The sequence below is a fragment of the Papio anubis genome, chromosome 15 (genome assembly GCF_008728515.1).
Source record: "Papio anubis isolate 15944 chromosome 15, Panubis1.0, whole genome shotgun sequence".
In the NCBI taxonomy this organism is placed as follows: Eukaryota; Metazoa; Chordata; class Mammalia; order Primates; family Cercopithecidae; genus Papio; species Papio anubis.
In genome coordinates this window covers 19,866,527-19,883,810 of record NC_044990.1, presented here as the reverse complement: position 1 = coordinate 19,883,810, position 17,284 = coordinate 19,866,527, and the positions used below count along the sequence as shown (strand labels likewise).

At 36.6% G+C, this 17,284-nt stretch overlaps 1 protein-coding gene across 8 annotated transcripts in view; it reads right to left on the bottom strand.

The window, feature by feature from the left end:
* Nucleotides 1-17,284, bottom strand: part of NAA16 (N(alpha)-acetyltransferase 16, NatA auxiliary subunit) — a 66,251-nt gene that overhangs the window by 8,121 nt on the left and 40,846 nt on the right. For 2 of the 8 annotated variants that reach the window (XM_003913809.2, XM_021929564.2), the window contains 5 exons: nucleotides 13,872-13,944; nucleotides 10,718-10,887; nucleotides 10,233-10,385; nucleotides 7,119-7,247; nucleotides 1,323-1,536 (listed from right to left, as the gene is read on the bottom strand). In XM_003913809.2, coding sequence (XP_003913858.1) covers nucleotides 1,323-1,536; nucleotides 7,119-7,247; nucleotides 10,233-10,385; nucleotides 10,718-10,887; nucleotides 13,872-13,944 — 739 coding nt within the window. Of the gene's footprint in view, nucleotides 1-1,322; nucleotides 1,537-6,402; nucleotides 6,829-7,118; nucleotides 7,248-10,232; nucleotides 10,386-10,474; nucleotides 10,888-13,871; nucleotides 13,945-17,284 lie in introns of those variants that run through there. The other 6 variants (XR_639702.2, XM_021929563.1, XR_639701.2 and 3 more) reach the window with 5 other exon arrangements.

Here is a 17,284-nt window from a genome sequence, read left to right as displayed (position 1 = left end):
GGACCCCCAACCCCCCCACCCCAAAACATCCACTGATACACAAGCCTGTGATATAAAATGACACAGTGTTTGCATACAACCTATGCACATCCTCCTGTATACTTTAAATTAGATCAGCTTTTAAATCTTTCACCTTCCTTTTGCTTTAAGTTGCATATAATGATTTCACTTTTTCATAAATTATATTATGGTCTATAGGTATGCCTAAAATAATGTAAATGCTATGTAAACAGTTGTTATACTTCATTGTTCAGGAAATATTAATAATGACAAGAAAAAAGTCTGGACATGTTCAGTGGAGATGCAATTTTAAAAAACATATTTTTGATTTGTGGTTGATTGAATCCACCCATGTGGAACCCACAAAAATGGAGGGCCAGTTGTATACTTTTTTTTCTGTTTTTTGGCTGGGCAAGGAGGGACGCAGAGGCAACCCATATAAAAGTTTTTAGAAAGTGTATCCCCAGTGACTAGCACAAAGTTGGGCACACAAAGGATAGCCAGTAAATGTTGCATTAACTAAAATTGACCAATTGTAGCCCACTTCTGCCTCCTACACAATACATGATTCCAGGCAAATCACTTTATCCTTTTCAGTATCAAGTCTTTCAAGAATAAGTGAGAATACATAAAAACACCTGTGATCTCTAAACACTATATATTAGAAATGAATACCTAGGAATATTTGAGATAGTTATCTAGGCACATTTCATGCTAACTATTTCTCAAATATTCCTAGATATTAACATTCTAGTGAAAACACTGTACAGATATTCTGATATTCTTATTTTTAATAAAGTAGGTACTAGAAATTTTAAGATTATATATTTTTCCCGAAAGAGCTCAAAGCTATTTTCAGTTACAATTTTTTAAAAAAGAAAGAAAAAAACTAGTTCACAGACATATCTATGTTTCCTAAACTTGTCTTTTTAAAATTGTTGTAGTGACAGGGGTAATGCTATGTTGCCCAGACTGGTCTTGAACTCCTGGCGTCAAATGATCTGCCTGCCTTGGCCTCCCAAAGTGCTGTGATAACAGGTGTGAACCACCACACCCAGTTCCTAAATTGGTCTTTCAGATGATAAAAACAAAAAGAATTCTAAGTTATTCCATTAAACTAATTTAGAAGCATCAGCTGCAAAATATCATCCCACTTTTTTCAACTCTCTCCGCAACATTTTTGTTTTTTGGCATATGACTTATCTAATGTTTGTCTTCAACTCCAAAGACAATATATTAATATTTTTCTATGTGTTGTGTATGCTAATGGCATTCTGAAATTTAGTGTCCTTTTAAAATCTTTTAAGTTCCTATTCAGTTACCTGAGTTTATTTCTTGTTGTTTGCTTTCATTGGTTAAGGGATTATCATACAATTTCAAGTATATTTCAATCGCTGATCTAGCAGCCTTGAAATAAAAGGCATGTCTTCTGAGTATATCTTCTAATCTCAAAAGGTCAACATAGGCACGAAGGGTCATCTTTCTCATGCAGTATGTATGGAAGTCGAATTGGTCATCGGTTATCTCAAAAAAATGCTTAAAAACAAAAATCACAAAATTAACCTTTACATTTATGTCAATAATGTCTACCTTGTGAAAAAAAAATTGTAAAAAGCCCAAAAAACAATTTAAACAGTCACAATTTTCACTTAGCTGCCCTCTCCAATGTTTAACACTATAAAGGATATGAATTTTTTTTTGCATTCAACTTGAACTTTCTCTTCCTACAAACCATGCCCATTCCCTACAAATCATGTTTTACGATGATACTCAACTTCTACATAAGTCAAAAGATCAGGTTATTTTTTTAACCTGAAAATTAGTATATAGTAATATTTTCGTTTTAATGAAATACTCTTCCTCCATATTCCCTAAACACCAGCATGGCACAGTTAAACAGAGCTCTAAATGAAGACTAAATATGTGTAGGTTCACACTAAATATTTACAAATCTACTCAACTCTACGCTTTTCAAGGGCAATCCTTACCCACTGCCTGCCACAGGGCCTAATACATAGCAGACATTTAATAAGCACAGTATTTGCCCACTCAAGAGATAAGCTTCTTATTAGGGATGAGATCTTGAATTAGCCATTTAATTTCCTAGACCCTTAATTATGTAATCTAAGTTAAGAATAAGGAAATCCATACAGCCAATTTCTTAAGGTTGTTAAAAGGATCAAATAATGTATTTTAAAGTTCATTTTCAACAGTAAACTGTTACATAAATATAGAACTTGATGGTTTTCTCTTACTCAATAAGCTCCCATTAACTACCTACATTCCATTTTAGCAGAAGTTCTGAAACTGGAATCTATATATAAACAAGTATAAAAACTTCTTCCTAAGGAGAGAGCTCAAAAGCTTTCATCCAATTTCCAATGGATCCATGGCCAAAAGAGGTTAAGAACTAATCCCTTCCATGAAAGGTGAATACTAACCCCCTGCCCCTCCCCCAACAAAACAATCTTACACTTGTACTATTTCCCCTGCATGCATTTCCATCTGTGACTTCTTTTTTTATACTTTAGTTTTTCCAAAATCATATAGAAAAATGAGTGATTTAATACACCAATATAGATCAAGCTTTCCTACTAGTTCATGTTCCCTCTGTCCTGGGGATAGTTAAGTCACTGTGCAGAGGACACATTAGTAATTATCCATAATCATCTGATAATTATCTTGGTAATTAGAAACACACTATATACAGAATTACATTAAGTACCTGAGACTTTAAGAGAAAAATTATAACAAGAATAAAAATACACAGTATGGAGGGCAAGAAACAGAAAAAGTGAACATTTCACATTAGTTTATGACTAAAAAGCCACGCTTTAATGATGTTATATTTGAAAACTGCATCTTTCCCACCAATAAAATGAAATCATAAATATTAACATGAACTTTTTTTTAAAATCAAAGGATTACATATTTCATAAAGTTGTTAGTGGTTTCTCTTAATGTAAATCAAGTTATAACTAGCACAAGAATATTTTAAAAATTCAATACAGTTAACTAAAGAAAAAAGGCGGCGCTAAAGTCCTGGAACACATAATCAGATGAAAACATCTAAGAGATTACAGGACATTCTTTTAGGTTGAGAAACATCTGAAAAAGGCAGATGACAAACTTCAAAAGATATTCCTAGCAGCATTAATACAGATTTTAAGTCAAGTCTTGGAGGGGGCCGTATGTAACCACAAATATTTAAGCCACCTCTTTATCAGTAACAGCCCATAGGCTGCCTCTCTCCAGTTAATGTCTTCCATAAATTGGGTGACCAACTTATCCTAGTTTGCCAGAGGTTCTCTCAGTTTTTCCACTGAAAGCATTGTGTCTTGGGAACCCACTCAGCCTCAAGCAAACCTGGCTTGTTAATCACTCCATAACAAACTAATGGTGATAGACAGAATATGGCTACATTAAAAACAAGTGGGATACTGCAGCCACAGCTGATTGTAATATTTGCTTTTGAAAAAACAGTATATTGCAGAACACTATATAGAAACAACTAAATAATCTTGGGTTGAATTTTTTTTAACTTTTTCTTTGGGGTTATAGATACAGAGGAAGTAGCAAAGGTGTATATCCTTCCCTCAGTTTCCCCCAAAGGTTATAGCCTATGTAACTACAATACAGTATCAAAACCAAGAAACTGACATTGGTACAATGTGTGTATAGTTCTATGTGATTTATCATTTGTAGATTCATGTAACCACTACCATAAGAAACAGAACTAATCCATCACCATGAAGCTCCCCCTTGGGTTGATTTTTCAGTCTCAAAACACAAAAATATGCCACACAACATCAACAGATGAAGTTAGTTTCCCTGTACCTTTTGGCCAAACATGAAGGGCGTGATAAAAATCACTTAGCTCACTGCAGAAAACTAAGTATTCAAATATTAACATACAGCTCATGCCCTTAACTCTCTCCCCCTAAGCAAGAATTAAGAAAAGCCGTTCAGGCCGGGCGCGGTGGCTCAAGCCTGTAATCCCAGCACTTTGGGAGGTCGAGGTGGGCGGATCACGAGGTCAGGAGATTGAGACCATCCTGGCTAACACAGTGAAACCCCGTCTCTACTAAAAAAGACAAAAAAAATTAGCCAGGTGTGGTGGCGGACGCCTGTAGTCCCAGCTACTCGCCAGGCTGAGGCAGGAGAATGGCGAGAACCCGGGAGGCGGAGCTTGCAGTCAGCCGAGATAGCGCCACTGCACTCCAGCCCCGGCAAGAGAGCGAGACTCTGTCTCAAAAAAAAAAAAAAAAGCCATTCTTTTTTATTTTTTATTTATTTATTTATTTATTTTTTTAAGACAGAGTCTCGCTCTGTTAGGACCTCTCTCCTAGCCCAGATTCTCCTTCCCACTACCTCTCAGGGTTCCCAGATGTGACTAGTAAGAGCTTATACAAAGAGAGGCAACAAAAACCTCTGGATTTAAAAAATAACTAGGTCAACTAGGAAAATAAGCAACTCAATTTACTTAATAGAGAATCTGTTGTTATAAAGCATGTTGTCAATTTGATAAAGATTAAGATACAGTAGAAGATAAAGTTATGATCTTCCTATGTTTAGATCTATCAGAAGTCCTAGGTCTTATCAAAGAATTAGAAATATATATATTGTTGCCCTGTTTCATATCTAAGTCAGCACTCTAAAATAATGATAATCCAATCACCAGAAGTCTAACAGTAAAAGAAAAAAAATGGAAAGAAAGAAAACCCAATTCTTGAAAGATAAAATAGGTTCAAATGTTATTCTGAACACAAGTTTAAATCTAACATTTTGAAGAACGTTTTAATAAAACTCAAGTTTCAAACATCAGATTGGGTTGGACTACAAAACCTTAAAATATAACCCTAAAATCTTATGAGGTGGGGCAAGATGAAAACAGAAAAGATACTACACTAGCTTATTCTAGAATTCCAACTTTTCAAATCCAATTACTAAGAGCTCAAAGCAGTATGTATCCTGGCTGAAACTGCCTTCAACAAAAGAACTCCTGAATGACTTCTTCAAAGCAGAATAAAGACCAAACCCTTATTTGAACTTATTTCACAATTCACTAACCTTCTATTTAGAAGGTAAACTGCAAAGTTTTATTTCTGAAAGGTGTACGTGTCCTTATTAAAATATTTAAAACCCAGGCATAAGGTAACTCATGTAGATACCTATTATAATAAATCTGAAGCTTGTAATGATTCCTAAATCCTTACAATTTTATCATTAAGAATTTTAGATATTAGAAATTTTAGATATTAGAAACTAAGCATTAATCATTCCATCAACCTATTTAGTCACCCTATTTATACGAAACACGTTTCTACATATAACCACACATGTAGAATATACATAATATCTACAAAAGAGTTGCCTTATTTGCTTTTAGTATGGATATATTCATTTTAGACTAGCTTACAAGTGGCATAAGAGTAAGTTCTTTTCTGATGTTTCTACTTCTTTCTTATCTCAAATGTTAACAGTAAACCCTAAAGCTTCCAGCGACAATAATTATGTAACATGACCAGAGGGTGATGATTTCTGCCATTTTAATCTATGACAACCAATGATTTTCCTATAGTTTCTTTCTTCAAAAACGCTTTTTACCACTTAATTTCTTTAACTATGTCAGTAGATTTTCTGACATTACGGAATTTTTTTTCCATGCAACTCAGCCAAAATCACTAAAAATTTAAGGGAAAGCGTAATCTAAATGAAACTTAGTCATGGAAGATCTACTTATAATATTCTAAAAATTCTCAAAATTAAAAAGAATAAAGCAATATAGTCATCAATGTTAGAAGAAATCAAATTTAAGTTCAAGAAGTTCAGAACTACAATGATCCTTAGGATATTCAAATTTCATTTAAACAGAAAATCTGGTAAATTTCTAGTTATGGTCTTGCTGAATTACTAATTCCTAAGTGCCTATAGCAGCCTCTTCATAAGGGAAACAATTTACTTCTCACTGAGAATGTCCTAGCTAATAAAAATGTATCTTTCCTTAATAACAAGCAGAATGCTCTTAAAATAATGGTCCTCTAGGGAGTGTAACAACCTAGTGATCTGCGGTTTCATCAAGGAAACAAGAGCCTGATTTAACTAGAATGCTTGGATATTTCACCTATCATCCCAAGGGCTTCATATTTTTCAAGGAGATGAGGAGGATTTTCCCCAGAGATGCAGCCATCAAGCCCAGGCTTAAAAGGGCATGAAAAACAAACAAACAAAAAACAAAAACAGCGAAAATTAGGTTATTTCTAAAAATGCTTGGGTATAATCCTAGTTCCAGTCCCCATCAAAAGCCACCCCCTAAAATTTAGACTTCCTTGTGGGTAAACTCAGAAGTTTCACATGGGAAAAAGGCCAAAGTGACTGCCACGGTGCAGACATCAGGCTCACCTGACTACGATGCCTGTGGTTCTATACTGCGTCAGGATGGGAACAGTGGTGCCGATTGCCCCCACAACTGAGGGCTGCTGAGGACTGCCTCAGGGGTGCATTTGCGGCTCTTTTCCTCCTGTGGTCCATGTGGAAGGAGAGTGCTTCAGAGATGACAAAGAACAGGAAAACAAAAATTCACACAAAGGAAAAGAAAAGTCCCCTCACTAAGGCACATCACACACATAATCCTAAAAGCAAGCAATAAAATAAGCCTGCAAACTGGCCATAGATTGTTATACAGAATACTGAATGTGAGAGCAAATATCCTGGGAAGACAAACTGGAGAGAGGCTGACTGCGGACCAGATCCTGATGTTTTAAAGGGGAAAGAGGTTGCCATCAGCTGTGTGTCCTCTTAGGGTGGTGATGAATATCAAATAATGGCCTAATTAGGGAACAGAAATTTTGAATTTATGTTAATAGCAATAATAGTTTACTAACAATCTTTTTCCTCCAGACAAAAATATATAGACATGTCAAAAGCACAATCACTTGAGGATCAATAAAGCAATCCACTGTTTACAACTTCTGAATGTAAAGAAGGTTAAAGATCAAGAATTTTTTTCACAATGAAGCTCCCAGAGAAGTTAGAAGAGGCAGATGATCCCGTGTAGAAATCTACCTGCTTTTTATCACCTTACAGAGAAAACTGAAGTCGAAATTCTAACAACTTACCCTTTCTACTTCATGACATTTTTTCAAGGCATCTCCGTATCTCCCCAGACGCTGATAAGCTGAAATGCATTCTGTCTGAAACCACATACACTGCATTTCATTTAGATTTTCCATGGCAGATGTCCCTTCCTGAAATGGAAGCATTCAAAACTATAGAGAGCAACAATCAAACAGATCCTAAAAATCATTTCCTCTTTACAACTAGGGCTACAGTACTATCATGACAATAGCAGCAATTAGCAAATATATCAGTATGTTTCCAAACATGGTTTTACATTACAATAGTCTCCCCTTATCCAAGGTTTCGCTTTCCATGGTTTCAGTTACCCACAGTTGACCATGGTCTAAAAATATTAAAGGGAAAACTGCAGAAATAAACAATTCGTAAGTTTTCAACTGCATGCCATTCTGAGTATTGTGATAAAATCTTGCACCGTCCCACTCCATCCCACCCGGGACGTGAATCATCCCTTTGTCTAGTACATCCACGCTGTCTGCTACTGACCTGTCACTTAGGAGCCATCTCAGTTATCAGATGGAAAACACACATATACATGATGTCTTATTTACCCAGCTCTGCTAGGGTATTCAACACTCTTCATAGAAAAGACTCCAAATTACTAAATCTTAGTTTTTCAAACACCAAAGTTTTTATTTCATCTATTTAAGAAAGTGTCATATGAAGTATTGTCTATCTTCTCCCTTTCAAGCAAAAGCTATTTCAGCCTTCCTTGCTGACTCGGGGTCACTGTTATGTATATTCAGTATTTGTCAAATCTGTTAGTAATACTTGCAGGCCTGTTTTTTGGTTTCCCAGTGTCCCTCCTCCATTGTCACTTTCTTTGTGCCCGTGTGTCTGCTTCTATCAGCATCTCCTGTTTCATGCCAACTCTTCTACTTTAATATTTCTCCTTTGCAGTGGGCTGACAAAACCAAATAACTGAATTTGTTAATTCAGGCTCAATAAAAATTCTGAGAGGAGTGTGAGACATAAATTAACCAATTTTAAGTGCAAGGATACTCAAGTTTTGTCACAGTTTAGAAGAGACATTTAAAATATATTTTGACCCCAGGAAACGATGGCAAAGGTACACTTACATAGATGATTTCAGGCTACAGTTTTTACTCACATTTTGTGTATCAGTTCAATTTTCAGAACACATTAAAAGTCTAAAAATTAGTTATCTCTGGGTGAAGAGAAATGTTGATGTATTTTCTGTCTTCACTATGGTTGTGTTGTATTTTCCATTTTGTTAATGGCCACATATTTTTATAAGAGGAATGTATTACTTTTCATTTCAAAAAGTTTACCAACATGCATCAGCAACTCTGTACAAAAATTCTAAACTGAAAAATCTGCGAGAAGGAAATATGCGCCCTTCACTCATTTATTAGCAAGCAGATATATCCTGATTATTCCAGGTCATTTGCAGTTTTCTTCCCCTGCCTCATTATGTTGTTCATCACACATTATGGATTTGCCTGGCCAACAAACTAGTGTGGATAAAGTGAACAACCTTGCCATATAGCATGGCAACTTGTCAAAAGTGGATGATCAGACGCAGTTATGATGAGCAAGTCGAGCCACAGATTTTGGTGACTACTCTCCTTAAATAACCAACTCTCACCTTCTTTCTCATTCTCCTGTGCCTTTAAAGTCGCATCCCAGTATCTCTGGGGTTTTTTTGTTTTCTTAAAAATCACTAGATTTAGTATCACTTATCAGAAATGTCTGGAACCAGAAATGTTGCAAACCTTCTCGATTTTGGAATATTTGCATTATACTTACTGGTTGAGCATCCCAAACCCAAAAATCCAAAATCCAAAATGCTCCAATGAGCATTGACCACCATACCAGTGCTCAAAAAGTTTCAAGTTCTGGAGCATTTTGGAATTTGGATTTTAGGTTTGGGAGGCTCAACCTGTATACTTCATATTTAATTGTATTTTACTTCTGATCGCTACCTTGGCCTTCCATGTGGTACTTTTCTCTGAAAACATAATTGGTTTTATGTTTATTCCTTGTACTCTCTTCTTAATTTCAAACCTGTGATGTAGTGGAAAGGGCACTGAAGATTTTGAACTTAGTGCTATTTCCTATGTGGTAGCTGGGACTACAGGCACATGCGACCATGCCCAGTTCAATTTTTCTCTTCTACTTTACATGCTTTTGGTGTCAAGAAATGCTTCCTACCTCAAGCATAAAGAATGCTTCTTTATCCTAAAGATAAACTCATATATATTTTCTTCTATAAGCTGGAAAGGTTTGCTTTCCATATTTGATCTTGGAACTGATTGTGTACAGCAAAATTTTAGATTATGTTAGATTATATTAGAATTAGTTTATCCTAAAGATAAACTCCTATATATTTTCTTCTATAAGTATGAATGGTTTGCTTTCCATATTTGATATTTAATCCACCTGGAACTGATTCATGTACAGTTTCAGAGAGGGATATTGGCGGGTTTTTTCCCCAATAGAAGTAACTAATTGTCCCAGCAATATCTTTTCATCTCTGATTTTTACGGTATCTCTGGGTATATCCCATTTTCCAAATATGTGTGAAATCTGCTTCTGAGCTTTCTACTCTGTTCATTAGTCTACTTATATTTTTAACCATAAACATGTATTATAACAGAAAGTCTATGTGGAAAAGGATACAAAGGAATCATGAAGGAGGGAAAAGGGATGGATGTGTAGCCCATCTCAGGAAACTTAAATTCCTGAATGTCACAAAGACTAGTTCACAGCAATTAGTTCTACAAAGAAAGAACTCTATGAGCAAGTAAAAAGTAAGACAGAATTAAAAAGCAGTCACAAATTACTAGGGGGACAAAGAATTTGAGCTATAAATCAAATTTCACACGTAAGTGCTAAAGTATGGCATACTGTTTATATATGTACCAAGACATTTTGCTCTTGCTATTGTTTAACCATCCCCTGCCAGATACACACACACAGATACACAACCACAGTAAGAAACCATTCTTAGGATACGGGTTAAACGGGATTTAAAAAATAATAACAAAAATGAATTTTTATGAACTTCAGTGGCAAACTTCACAAATCGTCTTAATTTAGACAATTACACGTTCATGTATGCTATTTCCTACCCTTGTGAACTTGGAGCACATTTCCTCTGCTTCTTTTATCATATTTGCTCGAAGCATGTATTTTGCACATTTGGAATTGATGAATCTATCAGCTGTGTCCAAAGACTGTGCTTCATCCATCCACTTTGCAGCTTCTCTGAGATTACCTATATGCTACAAAAGATAATTAAAGGAACCACAATTTATAATCAAGAGAATATGAGTAAAATAAAATGGAAAATAATTTACAGACCAAAAAGAAATGTCACCATTTCTGTCAAATTTATTTAGAAATCAAAATTACAGTTCACACTTACTAAGAGCTCAAATGATTACACATCTAATTACACACCGATTATACAATTAATATAACATGAAACTACTCAGAATTATTAGAAAAAGATTATCAGGGTGCCCTAGAACTTATTTCCACAAAGAAAAAACTCCAAAGATTCTTAAAGTAGCTGAATTCTTCAACTACTCAAAAAGCAGGATTCTGATTTTACCTTGTAAATTTTTGCCTTCATATAGAATAATTCTATTAGAGTTGGAGTACTAGCAATTGCAGCATTAATATAATCCAAAGCCAGAGAATACTGTCCAAGTTTATCAAAGTGCTGTGCCAGGAAATACTGAACCCAAAGTAGTGTTGTCGGGGGTTCCTTCTCCCCATCCTCTGCAATCAAACAAATATTAAATTATTATAGGAAGAATGTAAAGCAAATTGCATACTTTCTCTCTCCTAACTCATAATGAAATTAATGACTATTGCAATAATAACAAGCAGGAAAAACTCAGCAAAAACTAATTTCAAAAGAAAGAGGTATGACTTCATAAAATTCAAAAAGTGGTAGCCACGTAGAGAAACAAGATTGTACTTTGACAGGCTTCTAACCCCAATCTCACTCCAAAGAAACAATGCTGGGGAAAAGACATACATCAATCTAATTCTGTGAACTCTCAGCCTGAAAGCAAAAGGGCAGCAAGACCAGGAAAAGTCGAGGAAAATAACTTGGCAAAGAGATTTCCTAACTACCACTGCAAGATTTCGGCAGAGGCAAGAATTGCCAAACTGCCATGGCTTACCATTTTCCAGGCTTCAATACTAAATCAGGGATACCCAAAGTTGAAGATTATGAACTATAGGAAAAAGACACACCTGACAAAGTAGCAACAACCCTGCCATCTGACAAAAACCTAAGTAGAAAAAACACAGCCCAGTCCTCTTAAAAAAGCAGTCATATACATACACTTATCTGAGTTCTATCCTGTTCCCCATCCTGTACCCTCTAACTACAGAGGAGCAGATGAAAGAAATACCAAGCTCTCAAAATGGATTTCAGAAAGGAAGACATACTGGTGTAAAAATGAGGAGGAAAGAGTGAATAAACCCACACTACATCAAAACAAACAGGTCTCCTACATAGCTGACCAAATGACATGATAATGTAAACATACAATAGCACACATTAAAACACAAATAATAAAATAAAGGCAATGAGTTAAGCATCCATTCTGTTCCTCTTATATAAACTATATTTCAAGGGAACCAAGTATTTGATGAAGGAAAGTTCTTTATAAGAAAAAATCCAGCTAACAAATGCAGAAGAAATTACTACAATCAACAACAGATCTAGGCAATGATCTTCAATGGCTGAGAGGCCAATGAGGAATTTTTGTCTTGTTCTGTCACCAAGGCTGGAGTGTAGTGGCATGATCATAACTAATTGTAGCCTGGAACTCCTAGGCTCCAGTGATCCTCATGCCTCAGCTTCACAAGTAGCTGGGACTACAGATGAGAACCACCAAACCTGGCTAACATTTTAATTTTTTGTAGAGACAGAGTCTCACTTTGTTGCCCAGGCTGGCCTCCAAATCCTGGCCTCAAGAGATCTTTCTGCCTCAGCATCCCCCACAGTGCTGGGATCACAGGTGTGGAGCCACCATGCCACCCCCTCCGCTGTCATGGATCTTTTTAATGAGTATAACAGGCTGACAACATCTGAATCTTTATCAATGTTAACATCAAAAAAGAGAGAAAACCAGAATGCCTCAAGCTTCCTGATATGACACAACAGGAAATACAAAACACCACCCGTGTTTAAACAGAACCTGAATCTAATCCAGCACGTAAACCTAACTATAACTTACAAGAAGTATGAATGACAGTGAAATACAGAAAATGATACCATGAGAAAAGGCAATCAACCAAATCCAGAATATGGGATATGTAAGACAAATGACCTTTCAACAAATCACTGTTTTTTTTTTTGAAAGGGAGGGGAGAGTTATTGTTCTAGATTAAAATAATGAGACATAACAATCAAATTATGGAGACATAATAACCAAATATTTGGTGTGAACCTTTACTGGATCTATACTCAAATAAACCAAACACAAAGACTTCTTTTGGATAACGGGGGAAATCTGAATGCAGACTGGGTATCAGATATTATGTTATGAGGTTTTGTGTGACATAGCACTGCGATGACTTCTTCTGTTTAAGTGTTTTAAATATAGATGCACACTAAGGTATTTACAGATGAAACAGTAAGTCTGGAATGTGCCTTTAAAAAACTCAAAGAGAGTGTGGCGGCTCACACCTGTAATCTCAGCACTTTGGGAGGCTGAGGCAGGCAGATCGCTAGAGCTCAGGAGTTCAAGATCAGCCTGGGCAACATGGCAAAATCCCATCTCTACAAAACCACCCCCCCCCCACGCCCACCCCCATCCCCCCTCCACACAAAATTAGCCAGGTGGCGGCACATGCCTGTAGTCCTTGCAACTCAGGAGGCTGAGGTGGGAGGATCACTTCAGCCCAGAAGTTCAGCTTGGGCAACACAGTGAGACCCTATCTCTCAAAAAACATTAGAAAAATACTCAAAGAGTAATGACATGTAAGAGACACATAAGGAACCTGGAAGTTACCATGTGCATGATTGAAAACATCACAGAGTGTTTTCTAAAGTAAGCTGCCTTGATTTATATATGCCCCTACAAATATAGAAACAAAGGACCTACCTAACAGGATTAAAAGTAGTAAGAGGGTAGAAAAAGCAGAGAATTTAGGGATTCAGGAAAAACAGGTTCCAATATAAACTAACTACAAGGTCTTGGGCAAGCCATTCAACCTCTCAAGTCTGTTTCCTCATGTTAAAACAAGGTTAAGGCCAAGTGCGGTGGCTCACACCTATAATCCCAGCACTTTGGGAGGCTGAGGCGGGTGGATCACAAGGTCAGGCATTCGAGACCAGCCCGGCCAACACAGTGAAACCCCATCTCTACTAAAAATACAAAACTTAGCCAGGTGTGGTGGTAGGCACCTGTAATCTCAGCTACTCAGGAGACTGAGGCAGGAGAATCGCTTGAACCCAGGAGGCGGAGGTTGCAATGAGCCAAGACTGTGCCATTGCACTCCAGCCTGGGCGAAAGGACGAGACTCTGTCTCAAAAACAAGCAAACAAAAACGCGCAAGGTTAACTCCCATCTCACAGGATTATGGAAAATTTAAATTAAGTAAGATTGAAAGTGCTCTCATTTCATTCACCAATTTATTAAGTAGCCATTAGGTAGCATACACAAAATATACATAAAAGAGCATTACTATGATTAAAAATGAAATGAGTAATCAGATTCCAATTCAATCTAATTTAAACTTACCATATGGGCTAAAAAAGTCACACGTTTTAAGAGAGGCTTCATAATTAGTAACAAGTTCCTGGATTATAGAAACCTGTTAAAGAAACATATTTTTAAAATTTAAAAATATCTTATTGAAGGTATTTTTACCTATTATGGTTTAAATTACATTTGGAAAATATACAGCTTATTGTAGAACTATACATTAATTAAAGTATTAGGGTATCTGCTTTGTCCCCGTTCCTAATATGAATATTTCCCTTTGGAAAAGGGGTTGGAAAAAAAAACCAAAATAATGGACATTGCTATATATACGGACCACTCACAAGACAAAAAAATAATAATAATAATGGACCACTGCTATAATGGACAAATGCATCCATTATATAAATATTCAGGTTTTCAAAAATGTCATGCATTACAAAAAAGTGAAATGATTCAAGGTTTGAAAACAAGTGAAATTTAAAAAGACTCTTTTGCTTATTATTGTTAGCAACCCTACAATATAATAATTGTATTGTACTTACTACAATTACGGGGTTTCTTAACCAATTTACTTATCTACCTACTACAAAATAAGGTCTGGTGCTCACTTCAGCAGTACATGTACCAAAACTGGAAAAATAAAGAGACTGGCATGGGGAGGACACACACATTCATAAAGCGTTCTGTATTTTAAAAGAAATAAAATCTGACATATTTCTTAAGTGTTTTGTGAAAACTGGGGCTTTAGACATCTTTATTTTCAGAAAAACAACTATATTTCTCTTATTTCCCTCTTATTACGCCTCTTTACAAACTAACCAAAATTCACTATGGTTCCCCTGACACTGAAGTGATCATGTGTCACAAACTCAACAGATTTTTGCATATATGGCTACAAAAGAAACCTCTTCACGCATACCATTTAATATCAGAAGGTATAATTTAATTAGCTTTATTTTGAATCCAGATTACTCCCTACGCCACAAAGACACGGGACAGTGTCCATGAAACCACTGACCATCCTAGACACTAGTCAAAACACAAGGCCAAATTATAACACTTTTCAGGCCTACATGATAGCTTTCTCACAGGATGCTGCAGTACACGGCGGAATTCTCTAGTAGAGTTCAATGGACAGACAATGCAGAAATAAAGTAGGACTATACATTAACAGTAAGGAACGTGTAAATAACAGAAAAAGCAGAATGTGGAAAAAAATGTACACATACTACGACTTCACTAAAACATGTATGTACAGGTACCACATACTCAATGAAAATATGACCAAAGACATTAGGGTAGGTGGAAAATGGGTATATTCTTTTGGAAAAAAAAAAAAAAAACCAGAGATTGTTTATTTTAAAAATAGTGGTTCTGAAAGTGTGATCTTCAGATCATTAATAAAAATACTGTCAACATTAGTGTCACCATCACCTAGCAACTTATTAGAAATACTATTCTGTACAATCTGTTTTGGGGTGTGTGTGTAAGAGACAGGGTGGCCCTCTGTCACCTAGGCTGGAGTGCGGGGGTGTGATCGTCGCTCACTGTAGCCTTGAGCTCCTGTGCTCAAGCAATTGTCCTACCTCAGCCTCCCAAGCAACTAAGACTACAGGCAGGTATTACCATGCCCTCATAACTTTTTTTTTTTTTAAGAGACAGAGACTCACTATATTGCCCAGGCTTGTCTTGAGCTCCTGGGCTCAAATGATCCTCCCACCTCTACCTACCAAAGTGCTGGGATTACAGGTGTGAGCCACTATGCCCGGCCTGTACAGTCTGTTTTTAACAAGCCGTCTGTAAATTCTGATACACAATTAAGAGTTTTGAGAACCACTGATAAAAAAAATTGCAAGAAGACTTTTACTATAAAGCAAAATTAAAGTTAACAGACATTTTTAACCCACCATAACCTCTCCACCAATCTCAGCTAGAATATCTATAACTTAAAAACCTTTTTTACAAACTTAGAAATTTAGTACTCGTTAAACTTATGAAGGTAATTTTTATCAGGAACTTGTGCCATCTACTGGTAGTTGCTAAAACTGCAACCTAGAGGTGGCTTTTAAAAAGGCGGACCTTTACGCATCTCTAGGGTGAAATCTATGTTTTTGTTTGTTTGTTTGTTTGTTTGAGATGGAGTCTCACTCTGTCGCCAGGTTGGAGTGCAGTGGCGTGATCTCTGCTCACTGCAACCTCTGCCTCTTGGGTTCGAGCAATTCCCTGCCTCAGCCTCCTGAGTAGCTGGGATTACAGGCACCCGCCACCACATCCGGCTAATTTTTGTATTTTTAGTAGAGATGAAGGGACAAAACTTATTTTTAAATAAGTCAATTTTAACAATAAAGGGTACCACAAAACATACAATGAAGTTACACATAATCCTTCAAAAAAGAATATAAATACTTCTGAATAAAACAGATCTCCAGATTCAGAATTTCAAAACAAGATCTGATTACGAGGAGAAAAAGATAATGGAAAATTCATAGGAAATCTCCTACATAAAAAAAAACAACAAAGGACTGATCATTCTGGTTCATTAGGCATACTTCTTGAATATATTATTTATATATATTTTTGTTGTTGTTGTTTTGAGACCGAGTCTCACTCTGTTGCCTAGGCTGGAGTGCAGTGACGTGATCTCAGCTCACTGCAACCTCTGCCTCCCAGGTTCAAGCAATTCTCCTGTCTCAGCCTCCTGAGTAGCTGGAACTAAAGGTGTGCACCACCATACCCAGCTAATTTTTGTATTTTTAGTAGAGATGGGGTTTCACCACGTTGACCAGGCTGGTCTCGAACTCCTGACCTCAGGTGACCTGCCCACCTCAGCCTCTCAAAGTGCTGGGATTACAGGCGTAAGCCACTGTGCCAAGCTAAAATTTACATTATAGTTACTTTATTTTTATTTTTTGATACAGGGTCTCACTCTGTCACCCAAGCTGGAGTGCAGTGGCATGAACTCAGCACCCTGCAACCTCCACCTCCCAGGCTCAAGCCATCCTCCCACCTCAGCCTCCTGAGTAGCTGGGACTACAGGCATGCACTACTACACCTGGTTAATTTTTGTATTTTTTGCAGAGACGGGGTTTTGCCCTGTTGCCCGGGTTGGTTTCAAACTCCTGAGCACAAGCGATCTGCCCACTTTGGCCTCCCAAAGTGCTAGGATTACAGGCATGAGCCACCACCCCCGGCCTTACAGTTACTTCTCATTCAGTAATTAAGTGAACAATTTTCTAAATTTTCTATGAAAGTTAATCTAAGAAGTTTTACTGAAGTATAAGACTTATTTTGCCCAAGTTTACTTACCATTTATATTTAATTAGGTAGTGTATAATATGACAAATTAATATGTAATAGCTATTCTTCTTTAAAACAGTGTTTTGCCTCCGTTATTTTAAAATCAAGAAAGCCAATCCACTTAAGTATCTGAGATCACAACAAAAACATAA